General features: G+C 40.6%; 1 protein-coding gene across 3 annotated transcripts in view; it reads right to left on the reverse strand.

Annotated features, from left to right (window-relative positions):
• The window catches only part of PRKCA (protein kinase C alpha), a 165,065-nt gene continuing 152,390 nt past the window's right edge, over positions 1–12,675 (reverse strand). For 2 of the 3 annotated variants that reach the window (XM_076353975.1, XM_076353974.1), the window contains 2 exons: positions 10,714–10,854; positions 4,742–6,832 (listed from right to left, as the gene is read on the reverse strand). In XM_076353975.1, the coding sequence (XP_076210090.1) occupies positions 6,668–6,832; positions 10,714–10,854 (306 nt within the window). In that variant the 3' untranslated portion in view covers positions 4,742–6,667. Of the gene's footprint in view, positions 888–4,741; positions 6,833–10,713; positions 10,855–12,675 lie in introns of those variants that run through there. The other variant, XR_012996643.1, reaches the window with a different exon arrangement.

Below are 12,675 nucleotides of genomic sequence, written 5' to 3' on the forward strand. Positions count from 1 at the left end.
TAACGATCAGTATTTTTATTCATACACACTTGCTTTGAAACTACAATTAATATTTAACAAAAGCATTTCATGCAAACAGATTGAAGATACTGAGAATTAAGAAAAAAAAAGATGCTGCAATTTATACATCGGTCTTGCCCACTATACTTCCAATGATTTTTTTTTTTAAATTTTTTAAAAAATGAATGGCCTCTCCAAATTTTCTGGTAGCATCTTGCAGATAAATGATAAGAAAATAAGTAATGTTCTCCTCTTTATAAATACAAAATTTGGGTCTTAAAATAATATTAAAACCATGAATGTGTTCAAGGCGGGATTACTCCTTGTTTAAAAAAAGATAACATTAAAATAACATGCAATCGTTTTAGAAGTTTCAGGTGTGCTCTGTATTGTCGTGCAAAATCATACATGTGTTGGGAAATGCACGTTTTTAAAAGAGGCAATGAGCTTCATTTCGTTGAAATTATTTTTCTTACATTCGTTTTAATAGACATGAGAGAATAAATGAAAGGCTTTGTGGGGAACAAGCCGCAGATTAAATTTGTATTATCACTGCAAGAACATTTTTTTCTGCCCCAAGTCAGCAAGGCATCCGAGCGTGCAAGCTCCACGGACTTCTACGGGACGTGAAGCTGCACTGCTCCAAGGTAAGGCCAAATGTCCACGCTCTGCCGAGCAGCGACGGGCGCAACCACGTACTTAATATTTTTGCAGAATTGGGGCTTATAGGCTTAGTGCTGCCAGACGCTGGATACTGCAGTCTTGGCTCCAATAAAGCACTAAGCACACAGCGAGCTCTGAGCGTGTCGCGGTTCCACTGGATGCCTTGGAAGGCCAGGACAGGAGCACACGAGCCTCTGGAAGGACGGAGCCATCGGCAGTACTGCCTCTCAGGGTTCAAACAGAAGGAAAATAAATACAATTCAAACAGTTCTTAGGAAAAGGTTTATAAAAATCAGAAACGTAATTTTCCTTTCTATTAAAATCTTCCTGTCACCAACTTACGATTATAAAACTAACGTAACATCAGCTGTAGACTTTCCAGTGTATCCTGTAGTGAGAAATGAGCTTCAAGGGAAGCAGGCCGGGGCCGGTTACCAGTGCTCTTGCTACTCTTCCTGCACGTCACTGTTTAAAATTATTAACAGACTGCTGATTTTTTTTTTCCCCCGGTCAACCGACATCAGTGGAAGAAAAATCATAGCTTCTAGGGCAGTTTTCTTTTAAGTTTGAACTATGGTGTTCACACGAGGAAAAGCAAAGCATGAAGATACACGACACAGGAATACATTAAAATATCAATGGAATAAACCTGTCATGGATGGACCAGCTGCATAAAGAATATCGCTTCTCCTTCAATAGGAGTCAGTATAAACATTGCTAGAAAACAGCTGTGCTGACTTTATTTACCCATAGGGAACCCCACCCTACAATACTCAGTTCTGCTAAGACTTCCATCTACATGGAATTTTTAAATTGCACGTAGAAATCTCAGCAATTGGAAAAGAGGCAAGTGCAGCTGACCTACACAATCAGCAAGCACCGCTCCCCACCGCACCCTGACTCCAGTTAACAAAAGCTGGACTCCAGATTCTGTAAGAAACATATCAGATCTGATTTTATTTTTCTTTAAACGGTTTCAGCAGAATTACTAAAGTTCTATAAAAAAGTAGAAATAGCATGGTATATCCCGCAATACCATGTGAGTCGAATAAGCTGATTTAATATTAAAAATTATAATACTACTTACACAAATCTTTTCAGGTTAAAAGTGTATTAGAAACATTAACTAAGAAGTCCTCACACCTCCCTGTGAGGTAAGTCAGTATTATCGTCCCCATTTTACAGATGAGGTAACTGAGGCAGAGGGGTTAGTAACTTGCCCTCTCTCGGTTTTCCTAGGAACAGGAGGGCTGTAGTGCATGATGGTCATTCATTATAAGGCTATTTAATTCCCAATCGTTATTGGCACAGTTACTGGTTGGTATGAAATCATACATGTTTATGGAGTCAATTCTCACTTAATTCTTCAACTGAACTATGTCAGATCCCATCTAAGAGTGTGGAGCCGAGGAAAAAAAGTGCTTTAGCTTGTCTACTTTTTTACTACTTCGCAGCTCGGTGCCTACCTACCGAAGAGCACACAGAGGTAACACATCGCCTAGAGCCGACACTCATGTTTGCAAAGAGACAAAACCTGTGTACAATAACTTACGGTAATGACTGAAAGAACTGAAAATCACATTAAAAGTTTCCAGAAGTTTCATGGCAGGTCAGAAAGCCCCCTGTAAACTCAATACTGTAAATATGCTTTCTACTCATATCAAAGCTTTATTATTGGATTATTATTATTTCCAATGATGTGTTTTGCTTAATAAGGAGGATCTTCCCCCTCTGCTAACTGCACGCGTCTCCTACGGCATTTATCTGGGATTGCATCCGGATGCACTGAATGAGAAAAGAGACTTTGCAAGTGGCACCACTCAATCCCGGCCCTTGGACACGTCATCTTTCCGGCTAGAAGACAAGTTCCTCTCTCACTTGACCTCATTAATTTTACAAGAGCCCAGCATTATTCAATGGAATTCACCCCAAAAGACAGGATGGATTTCAAAGGCCAACAGCGTTTAGATACGATGAGTTTCTTTTAAACTAAACAGCTGATTTCCAGAGGAACTTTCTTCAGTTTGTAGAAGGAAATTCAATTGTATTTCTGGAAAGAATGAAGGATCAGAAAGCTAAATTGCATTTCGCCTCTAAATTGGATTAAGGGGGAGTATTTTATTATGGGTATGTGCTCTCTCCTTCTCATGTATGTGCAATCCTTGCTAAGAGCACCGAGACTGGCCGGCGGGTGAAGTTGCTGTCGTGGAAACCCACCACCCTGCTGAGGTGACTCGAAGGTGCATAGAAACACCCAGGTACCCAAATAATGAAGAAGTTTGCCTAGGAGTCAGTTAAGTCCCATTTAATCCCTGAAAACAACTTGGAAGTTTTACATGGCAGACCTGTGCCTCCCCCGGCAGGAACGGGGCTGCTCCGGAGCCCCTCAGGACTCGAGCGCACGTGGGATGGAAACACGGCTCCCAAAACTTCCACCCCAGGTTCAGTGCATTATAATTTTCAGTTGGACTTTTAGAAATCTTTGTGATGATGTGGGTGTTCAGATTACGGTTGCTATTGAACACAAGTGAAAGAAAAGCAGTTCTAATGCCTCTCCCCCTGTTGATACATGTTCTCTAGAAAACCAAATCTTGTGAAAAATATTATATAAATAACATCTGTATTTAAAACGATATGAAAATGCTTGCTGGATACTTAAGGTTTTACTTGCCATTATAAATTTCTGGATGATAAGCAAGCCACCTGGAGTTCTCATTAAAGGGCTGGTCCAAGCGTGAGCGTTCACGTGCGAGTGCGTTAGGCAGAGCAGCGAGGAGTAACATGAATATTCAATCCCCGCTTTATACAACCCTGTCTTGTTCCTGCAGGATCCATGAGTTCACAGTACCTTTTCGTAAGCGTTACAGACACCTACAGAAGACGACACGAGATGTCGCAAGCCCAGGGACTTGAGGTAACAACGTTAAAGAGGAATTTCTGCTTCTACATCAGAAAAACTGGGGAGCAATTGCAAGTGCCTGAGAAACTGGTTATGGGAAGTAGCCAGAAAATGAGCAGCTCTGTCCAGATGTTGGACCAGCTCCTTAATGCCGTGTTCTGGTGTGAACAGTACCAACCCTCGCAGCTGTGCCAGCAACAACGGCCTGCAACGAGACCTCCCTGCACAATTCCTATTTCATCAGGAAAACCAGCGCCGTTTGGGAACGTCCACCCGTGGGATCTCCTGCCTCCTCCTGGCTCGGTTTAGTTCTGCCTCTGTGCGCTGGTGTTTCTCCCTGCATTTTCCTTTTTCAAAACTCTCTTTTTTACTTCACATTCTTAAAACACACGTAATGCTGCCTCTCAGCAGATTTACTTACTTGAAAGCCCCTTATTTATTCAAAATCTGAGCCTCAGTAGTCTGCGGAATCTATTATCTTCTACAGCATGATACCCAGATTTTCCTAAACTATGGCGGGCTAATAATATTCAGAAAAACATAAATAGTCATGAATGCTGCGCTAGTCCACATGCTTTATGGAGAACACCATGATTTTTGAAGTATATAATATAAAAACAAGAAAACGAACTCCCAGACTTGGCTGATAACATATTTGACACAGAAGGGTTTAAAATTTTTACTCCTAAAACGTTTTAAAAATTTTGAGTTCTGTTTATTTAGGCAACAACCTAGTTCTTGTTAGTTGGTCAATGCCCCTCGTTAGCGGTGTGCTTTCCCATGCCTCAGAACGCTTCGGTTCGCTCATTAAAGCCTGCTCGCTCTTACCCGGGGAGATGCTCCTTGCTGAGAGCTGGGGCTGCAAAAGGACTACGACCGGGCGAAAGTCAAACCTCTGGAGTGTTGCAAATCGCGTGTCCCAGGCACCAAAAATACGGCTTCTGGGGGCACCCTGGGTGCAGAAGCACGACACAGTTGCCGTTCGCATCCAACCGTGTTTCACTCAAAAACTGTCCCACTCCACCACGGGTCACCCCCGTAAGTCAAACCCATCCGCTTGGCTACCAACTTGCAGGGCTGGATCTTTCTAACAGAATCTTTGGCACAGGTTCCATGTTTTATTGTCATAAAAGATGATTAGAAAGTAGATTCCCCTCCCACCCCCCCCACCCAGTTACATATTCTAGTATAAATTTAAGTCTTTTATGGCAAATATCTTACTTTTTGAATATGTTTACATGCTGGAAAAATTGTAATCAGTCTGCATGCAGCAACAGAGACATCATGCTTCTGGCATCGTCATGCACATCTGACAGAAAAAGTGCCTATGGCTGCTAACATTAACAAGGCAGAAGGGAAAAAAAAAAAGGAAAATGCACTGACTACAGGTTTACATGCTGGAACAAAACCAAAATATGCACAAAAAATATTTACTGATATTTGAATTAATATCTTCTGGTAAGTCGTAAGAGGAAATATCAAAATTTTTTATCTAAGTGATAGGAGAGGAGACGACTGCATTAATTACAGTGTTCATCATTGCAAATAAAGTCTATTTCCTTCTCTGTAAGTAATAAGCAGATGTGAAATGAAAGCCTAATTGAACCTCGTATAAAACCTGCAGGTAGCAATTATTGTTTAAAAGTAGATCTACTTTTAAAAAAAGAGATTATACCCTAAGCTATTAACAATATCCAAAACCTAAAGTAAAAACCAAAACAATAGCAATAAAACATTTAGCTAAATCTAAATGATGTCATTCAGAACAAGAACTTTCACAATAAAGCACAATTTGTTTTATAAAATTTTTATAATACTCTTTATGCTTGATACGATTATGTCAATAATATAGATCTGCTTATTATTAACCCTTATTATTAAGAGTTATTACTAAACATGCAAAATTCATTGCATGAAGCACATGTAAAATGTATTAAATTCCATTCTATCAATAAAACAAGTTTTAGGTGCTGCTTCTTTCAGGCTTGATTATTCTACAGCCCCAAGTTTTCTGAATTAAACCTGATTATTTTAAGACTAAATCTCACTTGATTTTCATGAGTTATTCTGGAGAAATCAGGAAGTCACTTGGGGCTGCATTTTTTGTTAATTTAGTATACATAATGCTTTCTTCGATGTACTGCCCTATACTGCAGACTATAAACAAACACATGTAAATAAGATTTAAGGGATTACAGTTTTGTTTTACATTCCAGGTTAACAAATTTCATAGTAAACTACTGGTATTAGAACTGGTTAACAGTAAACTTGAGGAGTGGTGTAAATTAAATTAACTGAACAAACAATGGCACCTTGGATCACAGAATAATCTCATGGAGATTAAAATTCACAAAAATATTATTAAAATTATTACTATTATTATTATTATTAAAGACAAAATTTCACCCTTGAGTTTATCACATGCTACTTAGCAAAGATCCTAGAGATCTGGCCACCGCCGAAGTGTGTTTAAACTTGGTGTTGCTTACAGGATCGGTTCACGAAGCCTCAGGGTCTAATTTGATTTTATCCCCCCTCCCACCCACTCCCAACTTGTTTCTGTCGTATTTTCGAAACAACTGCTTTCAACATTTTTTTTGCAACGCCTCTCCTCCCCGGTGCCGCTGTCGTTTCAGTCTCTTGTGCTGCCGATCTCCCCGAAGTCACCGGGAAGAGCGGGGAGGAGTGGTCCCTCGGGGCCGAGGGCTCCTATCTCCCAGCATCCGCACCGAAGGACTAAATATTCGAGGTGTGGTTTTTTTTTTCAGACCATGTGTTAGATTATTTCTAACACATCAGAGTGGAAAAGGGAGCAAAAGGACAGTGGGAAGTTACAAAAATAGATAACGTACCAAAAAATGGGTAAGTTTAGACGAGTCAGTGGTGACTTCTAGAAGAATAAGTGGGCACCGTATACTAATTTATCTCCCATTAAGAGAACATTGCTGTTGCAAAGCCAAAATCCTGAATAAGTGGCCTTTCTCCCATCTTACACTTTCTAACCCTACAATTTCCAGGCCCAAATGGAATCAACAAGGCAAAAGCCTAAAAATTGTAGGGTTGAGGACCGTTCCCCGCTGCGGGATTTGTTCCTGTTCTGCCGTTTCATGCTACGTTTTGTAAAAGGGGGTGTACAAACTGGGGGTTGACATAAGAGAACCCTTCAAAATCTGTTTGGTCTATGTTAGCAATGACCAGCTGATCCGGAGGTGTTAACACCGGCTGTCCTCGTGTAAAGAATTTATCGAAGTTTTCGGCACCTTTGCCACACTGCAAGAAAAAAACAAACAGAAAAAAGGCTGAAAAAATCAGCAATACATTGGCAGTTCCAGCTTTTTGCAGATTTTTCAGGATACATGCAAGACTTTCCCTCATTTCTTATGAGTAGTTAAGAGAAAATTTTCTTTTCAGATATTTTAACAAAAAATCCCAGGCAAACAGAGAAGTTTTAATAGATGAATTCTGATGAAAAACAGAGTCAGAAAAGTTGCCATCCATCAGCATGAGGTGACAAGGTAGAGAGGCTTAAATATTCAGAATCGCTGGGATAAAAAAGGAGAAAGAAAATATTTTTACGGACATGTATTGGTAAGAGATACTTTATCTGTCAAGTCATTTCATTCTTAAAACCTTTACGATGCAAAATTAAATTTTCCTGTTAGCCTCTGTTTCCTTCACGATCTGCAGAAAGCTTGACGTAATTCATTTATATGCTTTGATTCTTCATCGTACAGCCTACAAACTCTTGTAAATTCATAAACGACAGCAGAGCTTCAGTCCCGGGGACTGGAGGAGGGAGCTGGGGCAGGGAGCGCATCCTGGGAACAGGTCCCCGTTACAAAACGTGCTATCACAGGTTTCCTCCTTTTTTTGTCTAAGAGAAGAGACACGTCGCCACGCGAAGCCCAGCCGAGAGGGGGGGTTATATATAGCTACACGCTGAACACAACTCATTCAGAACAGAGAACAAAAGAAATCAGGTTTGCGAAAAGGATAGTTTTGAGTAATGCAGAAAGCACTTGAAAGGCAGGGAAGTATGATTAGAGGCAAGTTAAAAAGGATGAAGGTGGGATCAGAACAAAATTAGCTTGGGTGCAAGAAAAAATGCGTATTTGAGGAAAACTAGGTATTGAATATTGTGGAGAGATCTAAAGGAAACTGGTAAATCTGCTTATCTCAAAACTGTCTACTGTAATAGATCTTCGAACAAAGCGTGGTTGTACGGTAAAGGCACTGGATGTTTCTTCCCATTGTCCCTGACCCCTTCCTCTCTATCCATCCCTACAATATATCTACACGTGGATTTAAAGGATAACATTACACTGTTCTCTTCAGACTTAGAGGATGACTTGGAGAGGGTAGAATATGGCTCATACAATAGACCAATGTTAAACATTGGCTTTTCTGAACTAATGCAACATGAATAAAGCTGCGCATTTATAGGAGAAACCAACTGAAGAGGGGCCCGTTAAGGGAATTTGAGGGTGAGGTGTTTGGCTATTTTGAAAACAGCTCAGTCAGAGTTTCCGATCTTCTTGCAAATCACTGGCACATCCTGGACTGGGACACGCCATCCGATCTGAGCTGCAAAGAACTGCTGCTGCCTCGGGCACAAGTTGGTTTATATTTCAGACAAAAACCGCATGCTCAGGTACTGGACACTTGTTCAGTCTTGGAGGAACACAAGCAGAGGGACACTTCAACGGGTTAAAGGCTAACGGTAGTCTGCTTTTTTCACCCGGGGTTCTGCACTCACCGAATACCCTGGTGCCCACTGAAGCCAATGCATTTTGGTACAGAATCTCTGGAGAACAAGAATGGACAGAGCTGAACTTTGACAAGGGGAAAACTCTGCGTCATTGCAATGAAAGTTGATGTATCCCAAAATTAACAGTCAAATTTATTTAGAGGCAGTACAGTCAACTCAGAGCAGCAACAAAAGCGCTATTTATAGAGGGAAGACTTTTTGCTAAAAAGATGTTCTACAGATATGCCTCATCGTTCCACAAAATTATACTCTTTTTTCTTTTATTTTTCTTTTTTTCTTCTTCTTCCAGCAAGTGGAAGGTATTCAAACAAACTGTATTTTGAAACCAAAGTCCCTGACTCCGTTAGGTCTCTCACTATTGCTTATACTAGTAGAGGCTAAGAAATAACTTATGTGAAATTTGGGTATTTTTTGGGTGTGAATATAATAATTTATCAATAAATTTCCATCTTCAATTACATATTTGTCTTCACATTAAAGAGTAGCATTGCTATTGTGAGCGTTAATGCAGTATTAAAGCAGAACTGAAAATACAGGACTCCTAGAACTCCTAAGCTTACAAATACAAGTCAAATGTCCTTCTTGCCAAATAATCAGTCTATGCCTATCGCCTGTGAAATGTCAACCTGGAAGGGAACACATTATTTAAACCGACCAACTGCTGACCCAAAATCTGCAGCTCCGTGTTCGAGTGAGAACCATGCCTGTGTGCAAAAGCAGCAGGATTATTCCTGCAGCAACACGCTCCCTAGAGAAGATGTACCTACAAAGGTTTTCTGAAAAAAACCCACCCCAAACAAAGCCGATAAATACATCCGTATCTTCAAACAGATTAAGGGTCGTGTGTTTTTTGCTTTCTAGAATCAATATAAAAAGAACGAGCAATCACAACAAATGAGTTATACATAGGGTATGTAAATATCAGACTCGGATTTTAAATTATTTTTGTCTGGGAAAGTTAGGCTCCATGTGAATACACCTTGGTGTATTTTAATAGCAGCCTGTATAAACAAAACAGGTCATGATAACCACGGAGATAGAGCACAGCTGCTCTAAACAGGAGCCAGGATCTGCCACGAAACGTGCTATGGTGGAGCCAGACCATACTTCAAGCTTTTAGTACCTTCACGCTGGTGGTACTTTTAACTTCAAGGAGAGGCTAAGCACTCAGTTCCTGAGCTAATAAAAATTACAGATGTGAAGGTAGCTTTGCTTTACGATCACCTTTAAATTTGACTCAAGAAGCATGTAATGAAAATCTTCCATTAAATACGCTTTAAAGAAGTGCAGCTCCCCTTCAGATAGAGAGCTCTGGGGACCAGCCGGGCAGGGCTGGCAGCACCACGCGTGTTCTTTACTTATTTACACCCTTCCCTGCGTGCAAAATCCACACCATATGAAAAGGGTATTTCCCCTAGCACAAAACACTCTTCTCGGCATGCAACTCTCCTCCTGGTGATGCCAAAAAGTCATTCGTAAGCAAAAAGAGAGGAATATATTCTGCCACTGGGTAGCGGCCTCCCTCTGTTCATTAGTTTGTGATACCACACTCACGTGTCTGTATCGGTAAATAAATCAGCGTACAGACCAATGATCCTATACCTGCAGTGCTACAGCCGTTACGCATCTCAGTTGAAACAAAAAAAAGCGTTACAGAAGAAAGATTCAATGTTAAGACATAAAAGTTTACAGCTGTTCCTGAAAGCTTGTATTCTTGTGTGAAAATACTTTTCTTTGTCAATAAAGCACAGCACAAGCTGAAGGAAATTCTGTATCAACAAATACAGCTCTTCAAATTGTGTTATGCAAACAGTACTCACAGTAAGGACATCTTTCACTTGTTTGGATTTCCAAAATATTCCTACAGATACATGTGTGTAAACTAGCAATAAACATTAAAAATAAACCAGGGATTATTCTTGCCAACTCAGCAGATGTGGGTTCTGTCACTCCAGGACGGGGAATACAAACCCCTCGTGCTGTGTAGCCTACCGTGGAGGAAATTCACCCCAGTAATTCAGATACCTTTCATCACTGACTTTAGATGTTCAGAGACAGTCGGGAACCGCATTTATTACACATCTCAAGTGGCTGATGTGAATATGCCAATTTTCCCTATTTTCAATTTCTCACGCAGCGCGTGACCGTCCGGGTCAGGACTCAAACCACCGAGAGACTTTTTCACCAGGAACAAAGTACACTGGGTTATGCTACCAGGTGCCAAAACATTAGCAGATTTACAGACCGGTCTGCCATAGTCAAATTGCCTTATTTTAGAAGTGTCTCAGATTTGCAGCACCATCAAGCCAGCATTAATGTCACCCCATGGGAAAGCATGACTGCAGACACATTTAGCGAGGGAAATACTTGGCATCTCACTCACCACTTTAGGTTTGAAAGGTGGCTGAATCTCTCTGTTTTCCAGTTTTTCCCAGTCAATTCTCCTGAAGAAAGCATGTTCCCTGATGTCTCTTTCACCTTCAAGGCCACAGCCAAGGCGTTTTGCAGGATGTTTAGTCATTAGCTATTAGGAAGAAAACACCAAATGGTTAAATTTAACGCTGGAATGAAAGTGAGACAGACTTCCCCCAGATTGTGATGCTCTTGCTCCTCTCCTGAAGATGCAAGTTGCTCATAAAATTGTTTTGAAGAGCTAAAATTCATTTTTTGAGGATTAGTTTTTTCTTGTTTGATCACTGGAGACAGCACGTCAGCAGCAAAATTAAGGGCTGCACTTGAGAACTTTCTCCCGTTCGGCAGAGGTTGCCGCTGGAGGTGTGGGTGGGCAGGCGGTGCCCGGGGCACACTGCCATCCTATTAGTGCACAGCTCACTCCTGAATTTCCCCTTTGGTCTTTCAGTTCAGTCTTATAAATCTCCAGAAGAGCTTCTGCCCTACCTAAACAATCAACTAAACTTAATAAATTCCAATATACTAAAGCTGTATGAAGCACCTCCCACCCCCCCCCTTTCATTCTTCTGGCCTTGTTCAAGACATCTCATTACAGAGCCTACAATTTCTTGGCGCCCAGCTGACAATATCTAATCTGCGTTTCCTCCCTTGCATCCTTAATGACACCTTGGTCAATACTACACCCAGCTGCATAGATTAAGCAGACTTGGGGGGGGGGAAAAAACCCCAAACCCACCAGCACTGCATGCTTGGAAACAGTGATACGCTCCCTAATTAACAAGCTCCTCAAAATCTTTTTGATTGATATGTACGTTAGGAATTGAGCAATGTAGCCTTCAACTCTCAGTTCCAGTATTGTGGGGACTTTTTAAAGCTCTTTTACAGATTATACATAATTAATATACTGCTGGGAGTGATACCCCATCACACCTTTTTAAAACCTCAGCTGTACCGCTTTAGTCTCCCTCCAAATGTTGAGTTGATCAGATTCCAATTTTGAAGCTAAAATAAAAGCGACTCTAAGCAGACTCTGGGAAGTCGGCTGTGCGCTGGGCTAGGAAACACATCCTTCTTCAAGCTTAACAGCAACTTTCCCATTTTTGTTACCTTTTCTAAACCCCTTGCTTTAACAGTAGGTGATATAAGAAAATGTGAATAATGATTCTAGCAGTTTTAATTCTGTTCCAAAGTTACTGCATGTACCAAACCCAACAAACTCTGAATCAGTGGAATAGATGTCAAGCAGACAGTTCAATTTCAAGAGCACAGTGGGCACGTTCACCTTGCCCGATGGAGCACAGTCCCAGGATTGCTGAGCTACTGCTGACTACAAGGTTCAGAAGCCTTCTCATACTGACTTCATAGCTCAGGTATAATGCTCACTGAAATTTGGAATTAATTTGTTAGTTTAATACAGATGATGAACGTGTTATTATCACAGAGACTTGACCTTAAACCTAGTGGTGCAATGCAATTTTAACTTTCCGACCTCCCTTTGCATAAGCACCTAGCAGAACAGCAGCAAGCAGGAGAGCTGAAAACACAGTAATTAGATCAAGTTAAAACTGTGTTGTCTAAATATATGATTTTCACGACAAGGCATCAATCTGCATGTACTTTACAAAAATATATCATGTTTTGTTTTTGTTGGCCAGCACATCTACACCGGGATAGACTCCAAAATTAGAGCGGTCTTTCCTTTTACCTTGTTGTTTTAAACAGCTTTTCTTTTCCTTGATGATTTTTCTTTAAGGAATTAATATCCAGCTCATGTACAATACTTCATAAATGGTTGCAAAGGAAAGGAAGAAAGTAAATACAAAATTAACTGACACTAAGTGCAGTGATATTTTATCAGTGTAAGGAAGGCATCAAAGTAACGCTTTATAGATGGTGGTTTGGAAAAGCCGCAGATTAACAGTACTCTAGGGAA

Source organism: Aptenodytes patagonicus, chromosome 16 (genome assembly GCF_965638725.1).
Source record: "Aptenodytes patagonicus chromosome 16, bAptPat1.pri.cur, whole genome shotgun sequence".
Lineage (NCBI taxonomy): Eukaryota > Metazoa > Chordata > Aves > Sphenisciformes > Spheniscidae > Aptenodytes > Aptenodytes patagonicus.